The sequence below is a fragment of the Penaeus japonicus genome, unplaced genomic scaffold (assembly GCF_977035675.1).
Source record: "Penaeus japonicus unplaced genomic scaffold, GWHDUDI00000001_assembly GWHDUDI00000033, whole genome shotgun sequence".
Classification (NCBI taxonomy): Eukaryota; Metazoa; Arthropoda; class Malacostraca; order Decapoda; family Penaeidae; genus Penaeus; species Penaeus japonicus.
In genome coordinates, this window is record NW_028234435.1 from 25,497,895 (window position 1) to 25,512,340 (window position 14,446).

The following is a 14,446-nucleotide window of genomic DNA, read 5'->3' on the forward strand; positions in this document are numbered from 1 at the left end:
GCCATACCATTCAACTTTCTGTGGTATCCCTCTACGTCATTGTTAGTCCGGATACTCTGCCCGAATACAGTCCAGTCACTTGGCGCCCAGAATCCATTGATCCAAGTTTCTTTAATATATTCCATTAGAATTTGAAGTGGTCCAGGAGGCACTCGTAATTCAATCTGTTCAAATGTTGTTTTTATGTGTTCTTCAGGGAGGAAAGGAAGTGCCATGAGCTGCCTTATGAAATCCTTAGTTGGGCGATGATTCATGTATGGTGCAGCCAGTCCTATTTCTTGGATTTTTCTCCAAATGGCTTGATTCCAATGGAACGAGCATCCTTGCAATTTTACCATCGGGAGTAATGTCCTGACAGCCGACCATACAGCAGCTTTAAAATCCAAAACCAATTTCTCTACTTTGCACTCCTGTAGTATGTCTAAAATAGCCTTAAAAACTTTCTTGTAATCTTTTTTTTCTTTTCCCCGACATGAGGGTAAATACTAGAGGTACTTGTTTTATATTTCCTTCGATTCCTTTCACAAATGCATGGATGCCAAATAATTGATAGAATGGCTTGCGCACTACACGAAATGTAGCATCCACGTACCACGTCCTTGCATTCTTGAGTAAAGATAGTTGTTCAGAAGTAGCGAATACTAAGTGTCGGCCACCAGTTATAACAATATCCTTCTGAAGGAACTCTTTTGGGATGTAATTGTCATCCAATTCAAAGTTCAAATTATCTGGTTCATCAGGTCTGTCACCCTGTCTAAGGCGATTTAGAGACCGTGCTATATTAACTGTATTTAAACAGGCTGCATCATCCCCTTCTGTGGCAGTTATAGCACGATCCACTAAAGAAGAAGCGGATGAAAAAATGTTCACCTTCTCTTTGGCTAAGGCCTTTGCAGCAGCAATGACTTCAGCCTTAAAAGTAGCACCTTGTTGGGGTTCGTGAACATGATGATGAGATCCTCCGGTGAAAATGGAGCCATTCTGAGGGACAGTAGCAGGACATGTTAGCATCTTGTTTCTCACACTACAGCGCCAAGTTACTTTACCAGTTGGATTTTTCTTCTTCCCTGTGGCCTTTTGGTTATAGGTATAACCAAAGGAATCTACAAGGAGGGCGTTTCCTCTTCTCGTACCACCTTCAATGATCTTATAGGAGTTTATTAATTCATCCCCTATACCTGGAACTTCATCAATAATGTCATCAGGTAGAATACTTTCTTCATATTCCTCTGGCAAGGCTGGTCGGGTGCCTGGATGAAATATTCAGGAGGAGTTGGACTGAGACAAACAACACAAATATACAAACAAGTGTCTTATTGAATTCTTTAGAAATATACATTGACAACATATGATTTATACACTTTTGGTAATATATACATTTATGATTCTATATTCCTTTCCTTGGTCATGAAATGACACGTGGTTTGTCTCTCTCACTGTAGTTCTTATATTTAAGTTAACATCTTGGGAGGCCGTAGTGCCTGAGGCCGCAGTGACTAGGGTTGACGGTGAGAGAGGCCGTAGTGACTAGGGCCGTAGTGACTAGGGCCGTAGTGACCAGGGCCGTAGTGACCAGGGCCGAAGTGACTGGGGCCGTAGTGGTTGAGGGACATAGTGACTGGTTCCCTGTACTATAAACATGTAAAGGACAAAATGTAAATATTTAACCCAAATCCTCCGGGTCGAAGATCCCTGGCCTGCGATGCACATCCGGGAGGCTACCGCATAGGCCTAAACTCGTATTCCAGGGACTTATCGGGTGGGGTGGTTACGCGCTGTGCGCACACAGTGCGGGATTACTCCAATGCTTCTTGTTTTTACTAAGATTGATGAAAACTGTATGTATCAAATCCTTAATAAACTGCTTTTTACAACCTTATATTGGAAAATCTATTCGATTTCTCATAATTTTTCCTTTTTTTTGTTTTTTTTAATCTTATCTTTTATCCATACTCTCCATATGAGGTATTATAGGGGAATATGCCAGCTTTTGTAGTATGGTTATACTATCTTCAAAATAATAAAAATGAAAATAAATTTTTCTTTCCTTTCTGTCATGTGTAAAAAGAAGGTATGTTTTTTACAGAATCAAAGTTCTACATCCAATTTTTATTTTTTCATAGAAAATATGTAAAGAATACATAAAAATATGATATATACACGTATTCATACAGTTGCAGGAATTTTACAGTGCACCATGGTAAGGGCTGAAACACGTAGCGCACAGTGCTACATTGCATACCCTGCAAACATAACGCGACATTAGCCTTAACGTTAGCCTTTTCCCTCTGGTTTCCCTGCAGTGTTTGCACCACCGGTACTTCCCTCCAACGTTCATATGGAGGGTATGAGTGGCAGGATTAGATCTCTCTTGGGATTTTGGTGATCGAGGAGACCGTACTAGTGTGACAGTGCAATGAGTGGTAAGACTTCTCTCCATCGTCCCTGTCAGGTGCTGCAGCAACTGTGCAACCAGCTGGATGCAGAAATCCAGCTGGCTCATCTTTCCACCCAGCCACTTATGTACTGCATGTGCATTTACAATCGAGCTGGTTATAGAATAGCTTGATATACCATTTGTTCGTTTTCCGGGCTGAATGGTAAGATTGAGCCAGCTGGTCACTGATGTCGACCCCCTTCATCCCGTTGTTGTAATCGACGACAGATAAGGGTTTCGTTTTTACCTCCCCACTTCTGTTGGGAGGGAGGTCAACCATTTCATTCCCTGTGTGCATGGTGGACAAAACATTCACTTGTTTTTTGTCCATCCATGCCATGAACAGCAACCCTGCTCTGAAAGTCCCTATGTCGACCTCTCCCTTCCTTCTCACGGAGAAGTCTTACTGCATATGTTTTCTATTGAGTCTGATACCCCTTCTCAAACAAGCCCACTTAGTGCATAAGATCAGTTACCGCCTTCATACTCGCGGGGACCTCACTCCTGTCTTGTCCCATGTAAATCTTGAAGGCTGAGGTGTAACCAGCTGCTTTTCCATCACTTCCACATAATTTGTATACTTTCATGCCGAAGCGGGCCCTCTTCAAAGGATTATACTGTACTGCATGGTGATGTCCTCTGTAAGCCCACAATGATTCATCTATGTCGATATTCCTCTCTGGGATGAAAACGTCCTTGAAGGTGCTCTGCAGCGTGTCAATAACCGGCCTTAGCTTCCACAAGCGGTCGTCTGTTGCTGCCAGATCGTTGTTGTCACTAAAATGAAGATTTGAAGTCAGCAAATCGTAGCGGTTGCGGGTCATGGTCTCACGGAAGATTCGGCTGTTGACAAGGGGGTTCTCAGACTAGTAGAATCTGTAGGTGGGTCTAGGCTGAATGCCCATCAGAAGATGCAGAGCTATGTATCTCTGCAACTCCTGTGTGGTGGTGTCTTCCCAGGCTTTCATATGAGCGGATGGCTTGGGCGGGTGCTGCCGGACGTAGAAGTTGGTTTCCGCCTCCATTGTCTCCCATAGCTCGGGGGAAGAGGCAATTGAAGATTTCCTTAGCTGTTGAGTCCTCCTCAAGGCCAAGTTCCTCCTTCAGTCCAGGAGAACCGCTAAAGGCGTGGCGACGTGGCACGTTCTCCTCCTTATGCCATCCTTTCCATCCCTGCGACCCAGGGGCATTGCGGGCGGCGGGCGACCTCCGACAAAGGCTTGTCGGAGTCGATGGAGGTGTCGTGGGCTGAAACGTCGTCAAGAGTGACTTCATCCTGGTCCAACTCTTCAAAGCTGCAGTCACTATCTTGATCATCGTCCCCGTCGTTGAAGTAGTCAGAATCATCTACTTCATCCTTGTCCTCCCAGTCGGAATCTCCTAACAAGGGAACGGAAGGTGCTGGAGCAACAATGGGTTCGTAGGAAGTTGATGCTTGAGGCTCACCCACGTCTGTGAAAGACATGAATCCCTCTTGGGCATGGGCTCCCCTCGAGGCAGTTGGTGGTAAGAGATCGCTTCTGCGGCCAGATGGTTGGCCGGCAGAGTAGCAAGAATGCGTGGCATGTTGAGTCAACAGAGATCAGGCTAAGAGTGATTTTAGTCAAAAGGTAATGTCATAGGTCACCTCGTCACCGTCATAATTTAAGCCGGCCTTGTTTGTATAATTGCATACCGCCTCGTTTCCGGTAGAATGATTGTTATGAGGGAGGAGCAATGAAGGGGTCTCCCCAAGAACGAATCTGTCACCTTCATAGCAGACTTCATTTGTGAAGAGGGCAAAAATGACTTAGTAACATTGTTCATGTATTTGTCTTGCATAATAGACTTCATAATTTATTGATAATTATCTTTATAAGACAATATAGAGTCTCATTATATTGGATTCTCCAAAATAGGAAACTACTTTCATTGGCTTGTCAATACAAGTTCTCATTGTTTGTTGATAGTGGATGAAGTCAACATCTTGTGATTGTTTTTTCTGGTTGATAGCTCTTTCTGAACAATTATACATCCAGTAAAACAAAAACACATCAGTCACTTGTTTATCAAAACAGGATGAAAGTTGTGAATATTATCAGATAGCTTCTCTATTTTCAATATGTATATGAAAGGTCATAAATGAAAAGATTTTAAGCTTTTATCTACTTACTGATTCCAGACTCTATTTTCTTTTTAAGTATATTAACTGCAACTAAATGATATAAAAAAATTTAGTACTAATGACTCTGGGGTAAATGGTGAGATGACAGTAATTGAACAAAACCGGTCTACATCCTTGTATTCAAATTTTGTTTTTTGTGGATTCTTTGTGATGCCTTGTAAAATTGTAGGATAGAAATATCCTAAAATTGATATAAGCTATTTTGCTTTTTTTCATGCTTAACTTGTGTTAGTGGCCCTCCTGGAGTGCAGATTCCTTGACACTCATTGGACTCTGTTAGAATTCAGATTTTGGGCCATCTCTGTGATTATACATAGCATACTTATAATGGCCGTGTTCTTGGTATTACATTGCTTCTCTTTGATTTTGTAATGTCTGATGGGAATCTTTGTTTTGCAGGGTGTCATTGATGAACTATGTTTGGCTTGCAAACAACTAGGTTGGACAAGTCCAACACCCATTCAGAAAGCTGCCATACCAGTTGCATTAAAAGGTAAGAGTAATGAAATTCGTGACCGTTATCATCAGTCCTTTGGATCAGGGTTACAGCTTTGTATATGTTTAGCAGAATATATATTGTCAATATATTTGTTATCCATTTTATCCATTTTCCTTTTCTCTCTCCTGACATGTTAAATTTTAATTTTACAGTACATTTTCACAAAGAAAAGGGTTGAAAGTTTTGGTTTCATATGAGCAAAAACTAGTGACACTGCTTGTGTTGTTGCCATATCTCTGTAAGCTCATGATAGGTACTACATAGACTCATGAAGGTCATTTGTATTGAATTATGCACAATACTGTATATTTCATTAAAAAAAAAAAATAATAATAATAATAATTCAGAGATATTTGTGGCCTGATTTTGAGTATTGTATCCATTAACCCTTTCATGGCGGGGAGATTCCGGCTCTGGGGCCGGATACTCAAAACAGCTAACGACGTCGTAAGTCCGCGCAGCCAGGCCGCGCATGTCTTAACTCGAACTGCGAGCTCCGAGGGTCATACTCAAAACTTTTAACCGTCCCCGCGTGACGTCACAGCACCTCGTAACTTAAGGGTGGTCCCGAGCACTCTTAACGGTGTGAACCCGGGAATAAGTCGTGCTAGTTCCGACTTGTGCAAACGAGATTTGTATAGATTATGTATTACTGACTGTCCCAGACACAGTATAAGGCGTCATATCAATTTATATTGTATCTGTGTATCACAAATACCTCCATTCTCCCTAGCCACTTGATATAAAGAAGATAACAAGCAATTATAGAATGCGCTCGTCGTTTGCCCAGTGGAGGTGACGACACTACATATTGAATACACTATAGAGTTTTGGGAAATGAAGGTGTCTTGTCATAGACAAAGGTATATATATATATATATATATATATATATATATATATATATATATATATATATATATATATATATGTATGTATGTATTTATCATATACAAACATACATATACATTTATATATACATGCATATATATATTCATATATATATACACTCATAAATATATATCTGTATCTCTCTGTCTATTTATCCATTCAAATATCCATCTATCTGTTTTTATAATCATCTATATCTCACTCTCGCTCTCTTTCCCACTCCCTCTCTCTCTTTCGCTCGCTCCTCCCCCTAATGACCGTGGCCTCCAATTGGTAGTTACGTCTAAAGGGCTGACTGTTGATTGGTCAATTCGAAATGGTCCCGCCACCTGAGGGTATCCCATCGAACTACGGTTATGAGGTTTTCTTCCTGTTACGATATTTTATTTTTTCTCTGAGTATGGGAGATTTGCGACCTCGTAGGGACATCGTACCTTACGAGAGCGTAACCCGCTGCGACGTCTTAAACTGCCAGAGTTTTGAGTATCCGGCCCCTGAATGGGCTGTCCACTCGCTCACCCCGAGTGCTGGCCTTGACCAAATGTCTCCTCGCCAACGTCTGACGCAAAAACCATGAAACATGTCAGCACATGATCCGGCGTGAATGGGTTAAATATATAAGATTGTTCATACAATGCTCTTTCTGCAGATCGTGATGTAATTGGCCTGGCCGAAACTGGCTCAGGAAAAACTGGGGCATTTATACTTCCTGTCCTTCAAGCTTTAATAGCAAGACCACAGCGCCTATTCTGCCTCGTCTTAACACCAACGAGGGAATTAGCCTTCCAAATCAAAGAACAGTTTGATGCTCTAGGTAAGTATATATATATCTTTTTCACATTTTTTACTGGAAAAATAACTGATCAAAGTAATTGTTATCATACTGAGCAACTAGAGTTTTATATAAAATAAACTGATATATTGTTTCAGCCAAGTGGAAAAAATTTATAATAATTAGATTCCTAAATGTAATTCATAGGTTGACCCGAAAATTTTTGTATTCTTTTGAAATTATTCAAAATTTTTTTTCAGATATGAGAGCTTGAGATTAATTGGTATAGCTAAATATAAAACTGAAAAACCCAACCCACTGATTTTTATTTTTTATTATTATTATTATTTTTTTTTCCAACAGTTACAGGGACCTCAACATCATTCTCTCTCTCTCTCTCTCTCTCTCTCTCTCTCTCTCTCTCTCTCTCTCTCTCTCTCTCTCTCTCTCTCTCTCTCTCTCTCTCTCTCTCTCTCTCTCTCTCTCTCTCTCTCTTCTCTCTCTCTTTCTCTCTCTCTTTCTTCTCTCTCTCTTTCTCTCTCTCTTTCTTCTCTCTCTTTCTTTCTCTCTTCTCTCTCTCTCTCTCTCTCTCTCTCTCTCTCTCTCTCTCTCTCTCTCTCTCTCTCTCTCTCTCTCTCTCTCTCTCTCTCTCTCTCCTCTCTCTCTCTCCTCTCTCTCTCTCTCTCTCTCTCTCTCTCTCTCTCTCTCTCTCTCTCTCTCTCTCTCTCTCTCTCTCTCTCTCTCTCTCTCTCTCTCTCTCTCTCTTCTCTCTCTCTCTCTCTCTCTTCTCTCTCTCTCTCTCTCTCTCTCTCTCTCTCTCTCTCTCTCTCTCTCTCTCTCTTTTTCTCTCTCTCCCTCTCTCTCTCCCTCTCTCTCTCCCTCTCTCTCTCCTCTCTCTCCTCTCTCTCTTTCCTCTCTCTCTCTCTCTCTCTCTCTCTCTCTCTCTCTATATATATATATATATATATATGTATATATATATGTGATCATTATTTTGAAATGACAGCTTTTAATGTGTACAACCTGTATGTAGCATGAAATTTAAAGAAGATAGTTGAGATAATTTGTCCCACCTTATTAATTTATCTTCATATTTTTCCAGGAAAGGCCATGGGTGTGATGTGCGTTCTGATAGTAGGAGGAGTCGACATAACGCAACAAGCCTTAGACCTGGCGAAAAGACCGCACATCATTGTTGCCACCCCAGGCCGTCTTGTTGATCATCTATCAAAAACAAAAGGTTTTAACCTCAAGGCCGTTAAGTATCTGGTAAGATATTTTTCTGTTTTGCATTCTCTTGATGACTATTCTTCATTATTATTCAGAATTCAGTTCAAGCTTGGGAAAAGGTAAATGGTGTGGTTTACTAGAAAAACTTTTATTATCTAATCAATTATGATTAGAGGAGGTTAGGGTAATTTTGAGAATGATGGTAATAATTTTGTTTAGGCAGGGAAACAAGACATTTCTCACGATTACCCCATTTTTAAAGGTAATGGACGAGGCTGATCGTATCCTTAACATGGATTTTGAAGTGGAAGTTAACACCATTGTAAAAGAGCTCTCCAGAGCAAGAAGAACGATGCTTTTTTCTGCTACAATGACTAGCAAAGTGAGTTGATTGATTCCTTTTGTTTCATAGTTTACCTTTGAGATATTTCAAGTTAGTTTGTTTATATATATTATATAATTATATAAATCTATATAGAATATATAAGATAATTGTTATATAAGATCATTTAGTGCGAGTGTGTGAGTGTGGGTATGTGCGTGAGTGAGTGTGAGTGGGTGTGTGTTTCTGAGTGAGATGTGTTTAAACTCTTCAGTATTTAGTCCTAATTTCTTAGAAGTAAATTACATGAATTCCTTACAGGTTAACAAGTTACAGAGAGCTCATTTAAATGATCCAGTTAAAGTGGAAGTCTCATCTAAATACCAGACTGTCAGTAAATTGCATCAATCAATGATTTTCATTCCCTGTAAACATAAGGTAAGGTAAGCTGTGAATTCAGATTGTCAAAATTGCACATATTTGATTGATGGTTCTTAAACTTAAGAAAATTGATGATTAAAGAGAGAGAAAAAAATTTATTTGAGTGTATGAGACTACATAGTCATATGTTTTCTTTTTTTTCAGCACATGTACCTTGCATATATTCTAAATGAAATCGGCAATGTGTCCGTCATCATTTTTTGCGCAACTCAGCTCTCCACCATGAAGACTGCACTAATTCTCCGTAACCTTGGTTTCACAGCCATTCCACTACATGGTAAAATGACTCAAAACAAAAGACTGGGTGCTCTCAATAAATTTAAAGCTAAAGAACGCTCTATTCTTTTAGCTACTGATGTAGCATCAAGGTAAATATTGCTGTATATAAGTTCTGCTTATTGTATTATTTTATGAATCATGGAATAGATGCAGTAAATGCATGAATTATTTTCAAATTTTATGTATGCATTGTTTTAAACTACTGCACTTAAAAACTTACATAATATTTTATACTCTCTACAGAGGGCTTGACATACCTAGTGTTGACTATGTGATCAATTTTGATGTGCCTATGCATAGCAAAGATTACATACATAGAGTTGGAAGAACAGCAAGAGCAGGAAAGTCTGGTATTGCAATAACTTTTGTAAGTCAGGTATGTAATCGACCTTTTAAAAAAAATGTAAGTCAAAGTTGTTATGAAACATACACCATCAGAAATCGATTAGCTCTTTGGCATGAGAAGTGTTAATTTTATCTTCATGGGCTTAAATAATAAATATGTTACTAGAATTGATCTTTGAATCTGGTGACCAGAATTTAAAACCTTTCTGTCCTTCTTCATATTCCAGTATGAGGTTGAGGTGTTCCAGAGAATTGAGGTTTTGCTCGGATACAAGTTGGAGGTCTATCCCACGGAGAAAGAAGAAGCTCTTGTATTGGAAGAGAGAATTGCAGAAGCTGAAAGATTTGCCAGACTTGTAAGTATGAGACCTGTCTTGTCAAGATGCATACTCAAGAACTCGATTACCAAAAATCAATTGTTAAGCCAACTCAGCCTTGCCTGTTTACACTATCCCTTGAATGATCATTTCAGAAATTATTTTTATTGTTGTTATTATTATAACAATAATAATAATAGTGCTAATGATAATAATGTTAGTGAAGATAATTAAACGATTAGAGTAACCCATTGACTCCGCAGTGAATAAGTGCATATGAAATCATCCATTTGTAAAAAGGGTTAATTAAACAAACCTGGGTTGAATGAATATACTTTTTTGTCGTAAATACATTTTAATTACATGTTGATGTAAAGTGCATTCGCTTTCATAGTTTCTCATTCTTTATTTTCAGGAAATGTCCAGATTAAATGAAAAATCTGGCAAAAAGGGAAGGAAACGGTTACATGCAGATGATACCGAAGAGAGCTTGGGTGTTAGGGAGCGTATTGGGAAAAAGAAAAAAGGGAAGAAATGAAGATATTGTGAAAATATGAGACGTGCATTGTTCTGAGAGGAAGTTATCAAGAAATGAAATTTAAATTGGTTAACTACAGATATTTTTTTAATGTTTTCCTTACATCCATATTCGTACTATATCAACCATGGATCGCATATTTAAATCCCATATTTCTTGGGACCTCCCCATTTGAATATTTTTTTGTAAGAAGTAATGTGAGATTAAGTCTCCATTGGAATACTGTACAGAAATATTAATTTGTGTGATGATAGAACTTGTTTGTGTTAAAGCGTTGTGGCATAAACAAAAAGTAAGACAAACGGTTTGTTTAAAATTTAATAGAGATACATTGTTAAGAAAGAAATTTTATTCTGTATAATGGCAAAATGGCATTTTGCATTTATGAAATACTATTTTCTATGATATTTCAAATTTCCTTAGAGATGATCTAAGATTGTCTATTGTTTAGCAACAGAACAGTTATATATTGTTATTCTAAAAGACCATCTCTTGTAATTGAAATTTCATTTTGCAATAAACATGGATATGATTGTTTGAATTTATTAGTTTCCATGGCTTTTAGCTCTACAAGGAAAAGTATGAATGTTGTATACTTTGTTTTAAAAACATAATACATGTATGAAAGGCTTTGGTCATAGAGCATATGTACATCACAAATATATTTACATTTTACCAATTAAATACTAAAATACAGCTAACACTTATTGAATGGTGGTAAAAAAAAATGATATACAACATTTACACGTGAAAGCATTTACTAAAGAAATTACAAAAATGTATATTTTTAAGACAATAATGTTAGTCTTTATAGATTTTCAATAAAAGTTAATGTGTATTATGATTATATAAACGTGGCAAATATGGTTACCACGGATATGTGGGAAGGATTCATGCATACAAAAAGAGCAGGAAAATGGACGAATATGCCGAAGGCCGTTTCGCTCTATTGCCTCCTAAGGACGTAATACACAAGAGATAGAGGGGTATATATATGTAAGTGATTCAGTTGTCGGCACACATTGGTGATCAAGCGCGCTATAATAGTTTGTGGCTCCCCATTCATATTTTTTATTAATCGTATAAATGCCGCCTTTATCACCTTGCGATGTCGTTAGGACAATCCTTGCAAGATAATGAAAGTATGAAAGATGGCTGTTGGTGGCGAAATGTACACTAAAAGGCGTTCCTGTTGTCATGGTGACGGAGGGCGCTGCGATGTTGGCCATGGAGTCGACGTCCTGTCTCACCTACGTAGTATACCTTGTCGCAACCGCCACAAGGCATACTAGACACCTGGCTAAGAGGTCTGCGATGGTCTGACACCTTTTCCCTGATGCGGATGTGATCCTGGTTGGCCAGTCCACCAGGGCCTCCATCAACGAATGTAAAATGATTGTATAATTGAATGAATTGAATAGATAGAATGCGGCGATGATCTTGGTTGGCCAGTCCACCAGGGCCTCCATCAACGAATGTAGAATGATTGTATAATTGAATGAATTGAATAGATAGAATGCGGCGGTGATCTTGTTGGCCAGTCCACCAAGGCCTCCATCAACGAATGTAGAATGATTGTAGAATTGAATAGATTGAATGTAGAATGATGAATATGGGGGGCTGTCCAGCGAATCGTCTTTCTTTGGTCTGTTCATTATCTTCGTTGCCTTGCGCCTCAGGTGGAGAGGCATACTTCGAAGATATCGGAGACGTTAGAAGATTTGTCGAATTTCCTCTAGGAATTCCGGAATGCAAAGCCTAAGTGCTGGGAGGAGAGAAATAAATGATTACGCCATTGGCCTTCTGTCTTAGAGAGGGGGATACGATCATCCATGTTGGTGAGTGTTCTGTATCCGGAAAAACACCGAGCGATGGGATTTCCAGTGAACTATGGCGTCGAGAAACGGAAGCTGATTATCTATGGTGAATTGTATGATAGGCTGCTCCATGTTCATCCTTCGACAGAGGTCCTGGAGATCGTCTTACGAAGCCATGCCTCATTTTTACTTGATACATGTCGGTAATGGTCGGCCTCGAGGGACTCCTTGAAGAAAGCAAGGGCCACTGAGAACCCATCGCCGACGAGGGTGACGTATTATCACTCGGTTGTGGATGCTGGCCATCATCCACTTCCTTATAGGATGTGTGTGTGTGTTCTACATATATGTCACATAATTTAATATCAATAGGCAGAGATTAAATGAGTCTCCACTTCCCATATAAGATAAGGTAAATAGAAAAGCAATGCATTATGAAGCAATCTGTAATGCATACATTGAATGAACTAAAATGTTTATATGTCAGCAACTAAATCTAGTAGCATTGCGATATATTTTATGCCGAATGGACGCTCAGAAGAGTTGCATGAACACCTTCTAAACTATTATGGATTTCGCTTTCTGTGTTGCATTTTTTAAATGATTTTGCAAAGGAGCCATAGCCTGATTGGTGTGGAATTATATACCCCGTATTATGGAAACGAAGAAAAAAATGTATTTCAGAAGAGAGGATGGGTGGGTCTGGTCACTCGCCTCTAAAAAAATATCCAAAGATTTAGTCAATTACATAACAATAACACAATGGTGAATATGTATTTCAAACATCAACTTGCTTGTCAAATAGCAGCCCAGATTTCAGTTGAGAAACGGAGAAATGCACACTCGTGAACGCGCGGTCACGCATACTGTGTTATTTTTGAGCTTGTGTGCGTGTGTTCAGTTAGCTATGGCTTAGATGCATTTTTTTGATACACATATCTATTAAATCACTCATGTCAAGGATCACATACCCATCCCTGATCACTAAATGCCTTTCATAACATAACATGATTCGCTGTCGGAAACCTTGCATTTTTTGTGATAGAAAACATACTTGTTTTGTGGGGTGCTATAAAATGAAATGAAATATTTTGATACGTATAAAAGGCCCAGAAAATGCTTATTCGCACTATTGACCTCAGACCCGACGAATGGCCCACCACAACCCCTGACCACGAAGAGGACATACAGTATGACTCATTACTGGACGAATCACAGCACCGACCAAGCTAATGTTTGACTTTGTCGGTAATTGTAGATTAATATATCAGCGGAAGCATTGTTTCCTAGAATAAAGCATTTGCTTATTGATATACTCTTCCTTTATATTCTTTCATTTTTGTTCAGATTGCATTACTCAATTCCGATTTGATATAAGGCTTCACTACTCACATGAAGATGGGTGGCAAGTAAAGTGAGTCACTGGAAAAGATGCACAGAGAGGCCGAGTGCAGAAGGAGGTGGATATAAAGGATGTACATCACGCACACACACACCCACACCCACACCCACACACACACACATAAACACACGCACACATACACACACACACACACACACACACACAAATACACACGCACACATACACATAGAGTGCACATCACTCTTTACCACCACTCTTTGCTGCCTGCTCCTAGACTTGACAATTTTCTCTTGGTCTCCTCTTGCCATCTGTCACGAGCCCATTTACAGGTGTCTGTCATTTCTCTACAGGCATTTTTGTATGGAGTTCTGTTATATCTTGTTGGATTGGATTTGTATCTTTTCCATGGTCTGTATTTCTTTTTAGAGGCTAAATGGCATCTGTAACCGAACCAGGGTTGGTCCCCTGGTTTTGTGGTGTATGTCCGTGAAGGGACCTATTTCTCCTGCATTGTGGTGAGAAGGGAAGCCTTGTCATTTACATTCCCTGCCAGAAGAACATCCCAGTCTAGTGACTGAAGTTCTGCCTTCATGCCTGACCAGTGTGCATGGTTCCAGAGCCAGACTTTTCTTTGCCTGCTTTCGTCACCTGCAGGGACAAGGCAGAGATGTGAGATAACTGCAAAATGATCTGATGTCCCTACATTGCCCAGTGATGAGCAGGAGATAGCGTCCTCACCTAGATCCGAAATAACTGGATCAAGAGAATTGCCGAGGATATGCGTCGGGAAATCTACATAGTCCGTCAATCCATGAACAGCAGGTCCTCATACGCTGATTGTATGAGATGTTTATTAAGATCCCCAGCTATTAAAAGGTGCTGATAGTTGTTCCGAACCAGCAGGTCATCCAAGTTTCCCATTAGGTAGTTCATCGGTGTCCTGTTTTGCCATTGTGGCTTGTAATGTGCACAGAGTAGTAGAGACTCGTTAGACTCCAGCATGACTTTGAAAAACATGGATTCTAGCCAGTTT

The 14,446-nt window shown here is 39.5% G+C and overlaps 2 protein-coding genes across 2 annotated transcripts in view; one reads left to right on the forward strand and one right to left on the reverse strand.

The window, feature by feature from the left end:
• The window catches only part of LOC122246454 (uncharacterized), a 3,633-nt gene extending 372 nt beyond the window's left edge, over positions 1–3,261 (reverse strand). The window contains 6 exon segments of the mRNA XM_086530663.1: positions 1–458; positions 460–1,250; positions 1,462–1,631; positions 2,173–2,243; positions 2,333–2,593; positions 2,914–3,261. The exon segment at positions 1–458 is cut by the window's left edge and continues 372 nt beyond it. Coding sequence (XP_086386789.1) covers positions 1–458; positions 460–1,250; positions 1,462–1,631; positions 2,173–2,243; positions 2,333–2,593; positions 2,914–3,261 — 2,099 coding nt within the window.
• pths (probable ATP-dependent RNA helicase DDX47) overlaps positions 1–10,768 on the forward strand; it is a 12,049-nt gene extending 1,281 nt beyond the window's left edge. Inside the window, exons 2-10 of the mRNA XM_086530643.1 lie at positions 5,001–5,094; positions 6,639–6,803; positions 7,864–8,030; positions 8,254–8,373; positions 8,635–8,751; positions 8,899–9,122; positions 9,277–9,409; positions 9,606–9,734; positions 10,111–10,768. Coding sequence (XP_086386769.1) covers positions 5,001–5,094; positions 6,639–6,803; positions 7,864–8,030; positions 8,254–8,373; positions 8,635–8,751; positions 8,899–9,122; positions 9,277–9,409; positions 9,606–9,734; positions 10,111–10,233 — 1,272 coding nt within the window. The 3' untranslated portion in view covers positions 10,234–10,768. The remainder of the gene's footprint in view (positions 1–5,000; positions 5,095–6,638; positions 6,804–7,863; positions 8,031–8,253; positions 8,374–8,634; positions 8,752–8,898; positions 9,123–9,276; positions 9,410–9,605; positions 9,735–10,110) is intronic.
• The last annotated feature ends 3,678 nt before the right edge of the window (positions 10,769–14,446 follow it).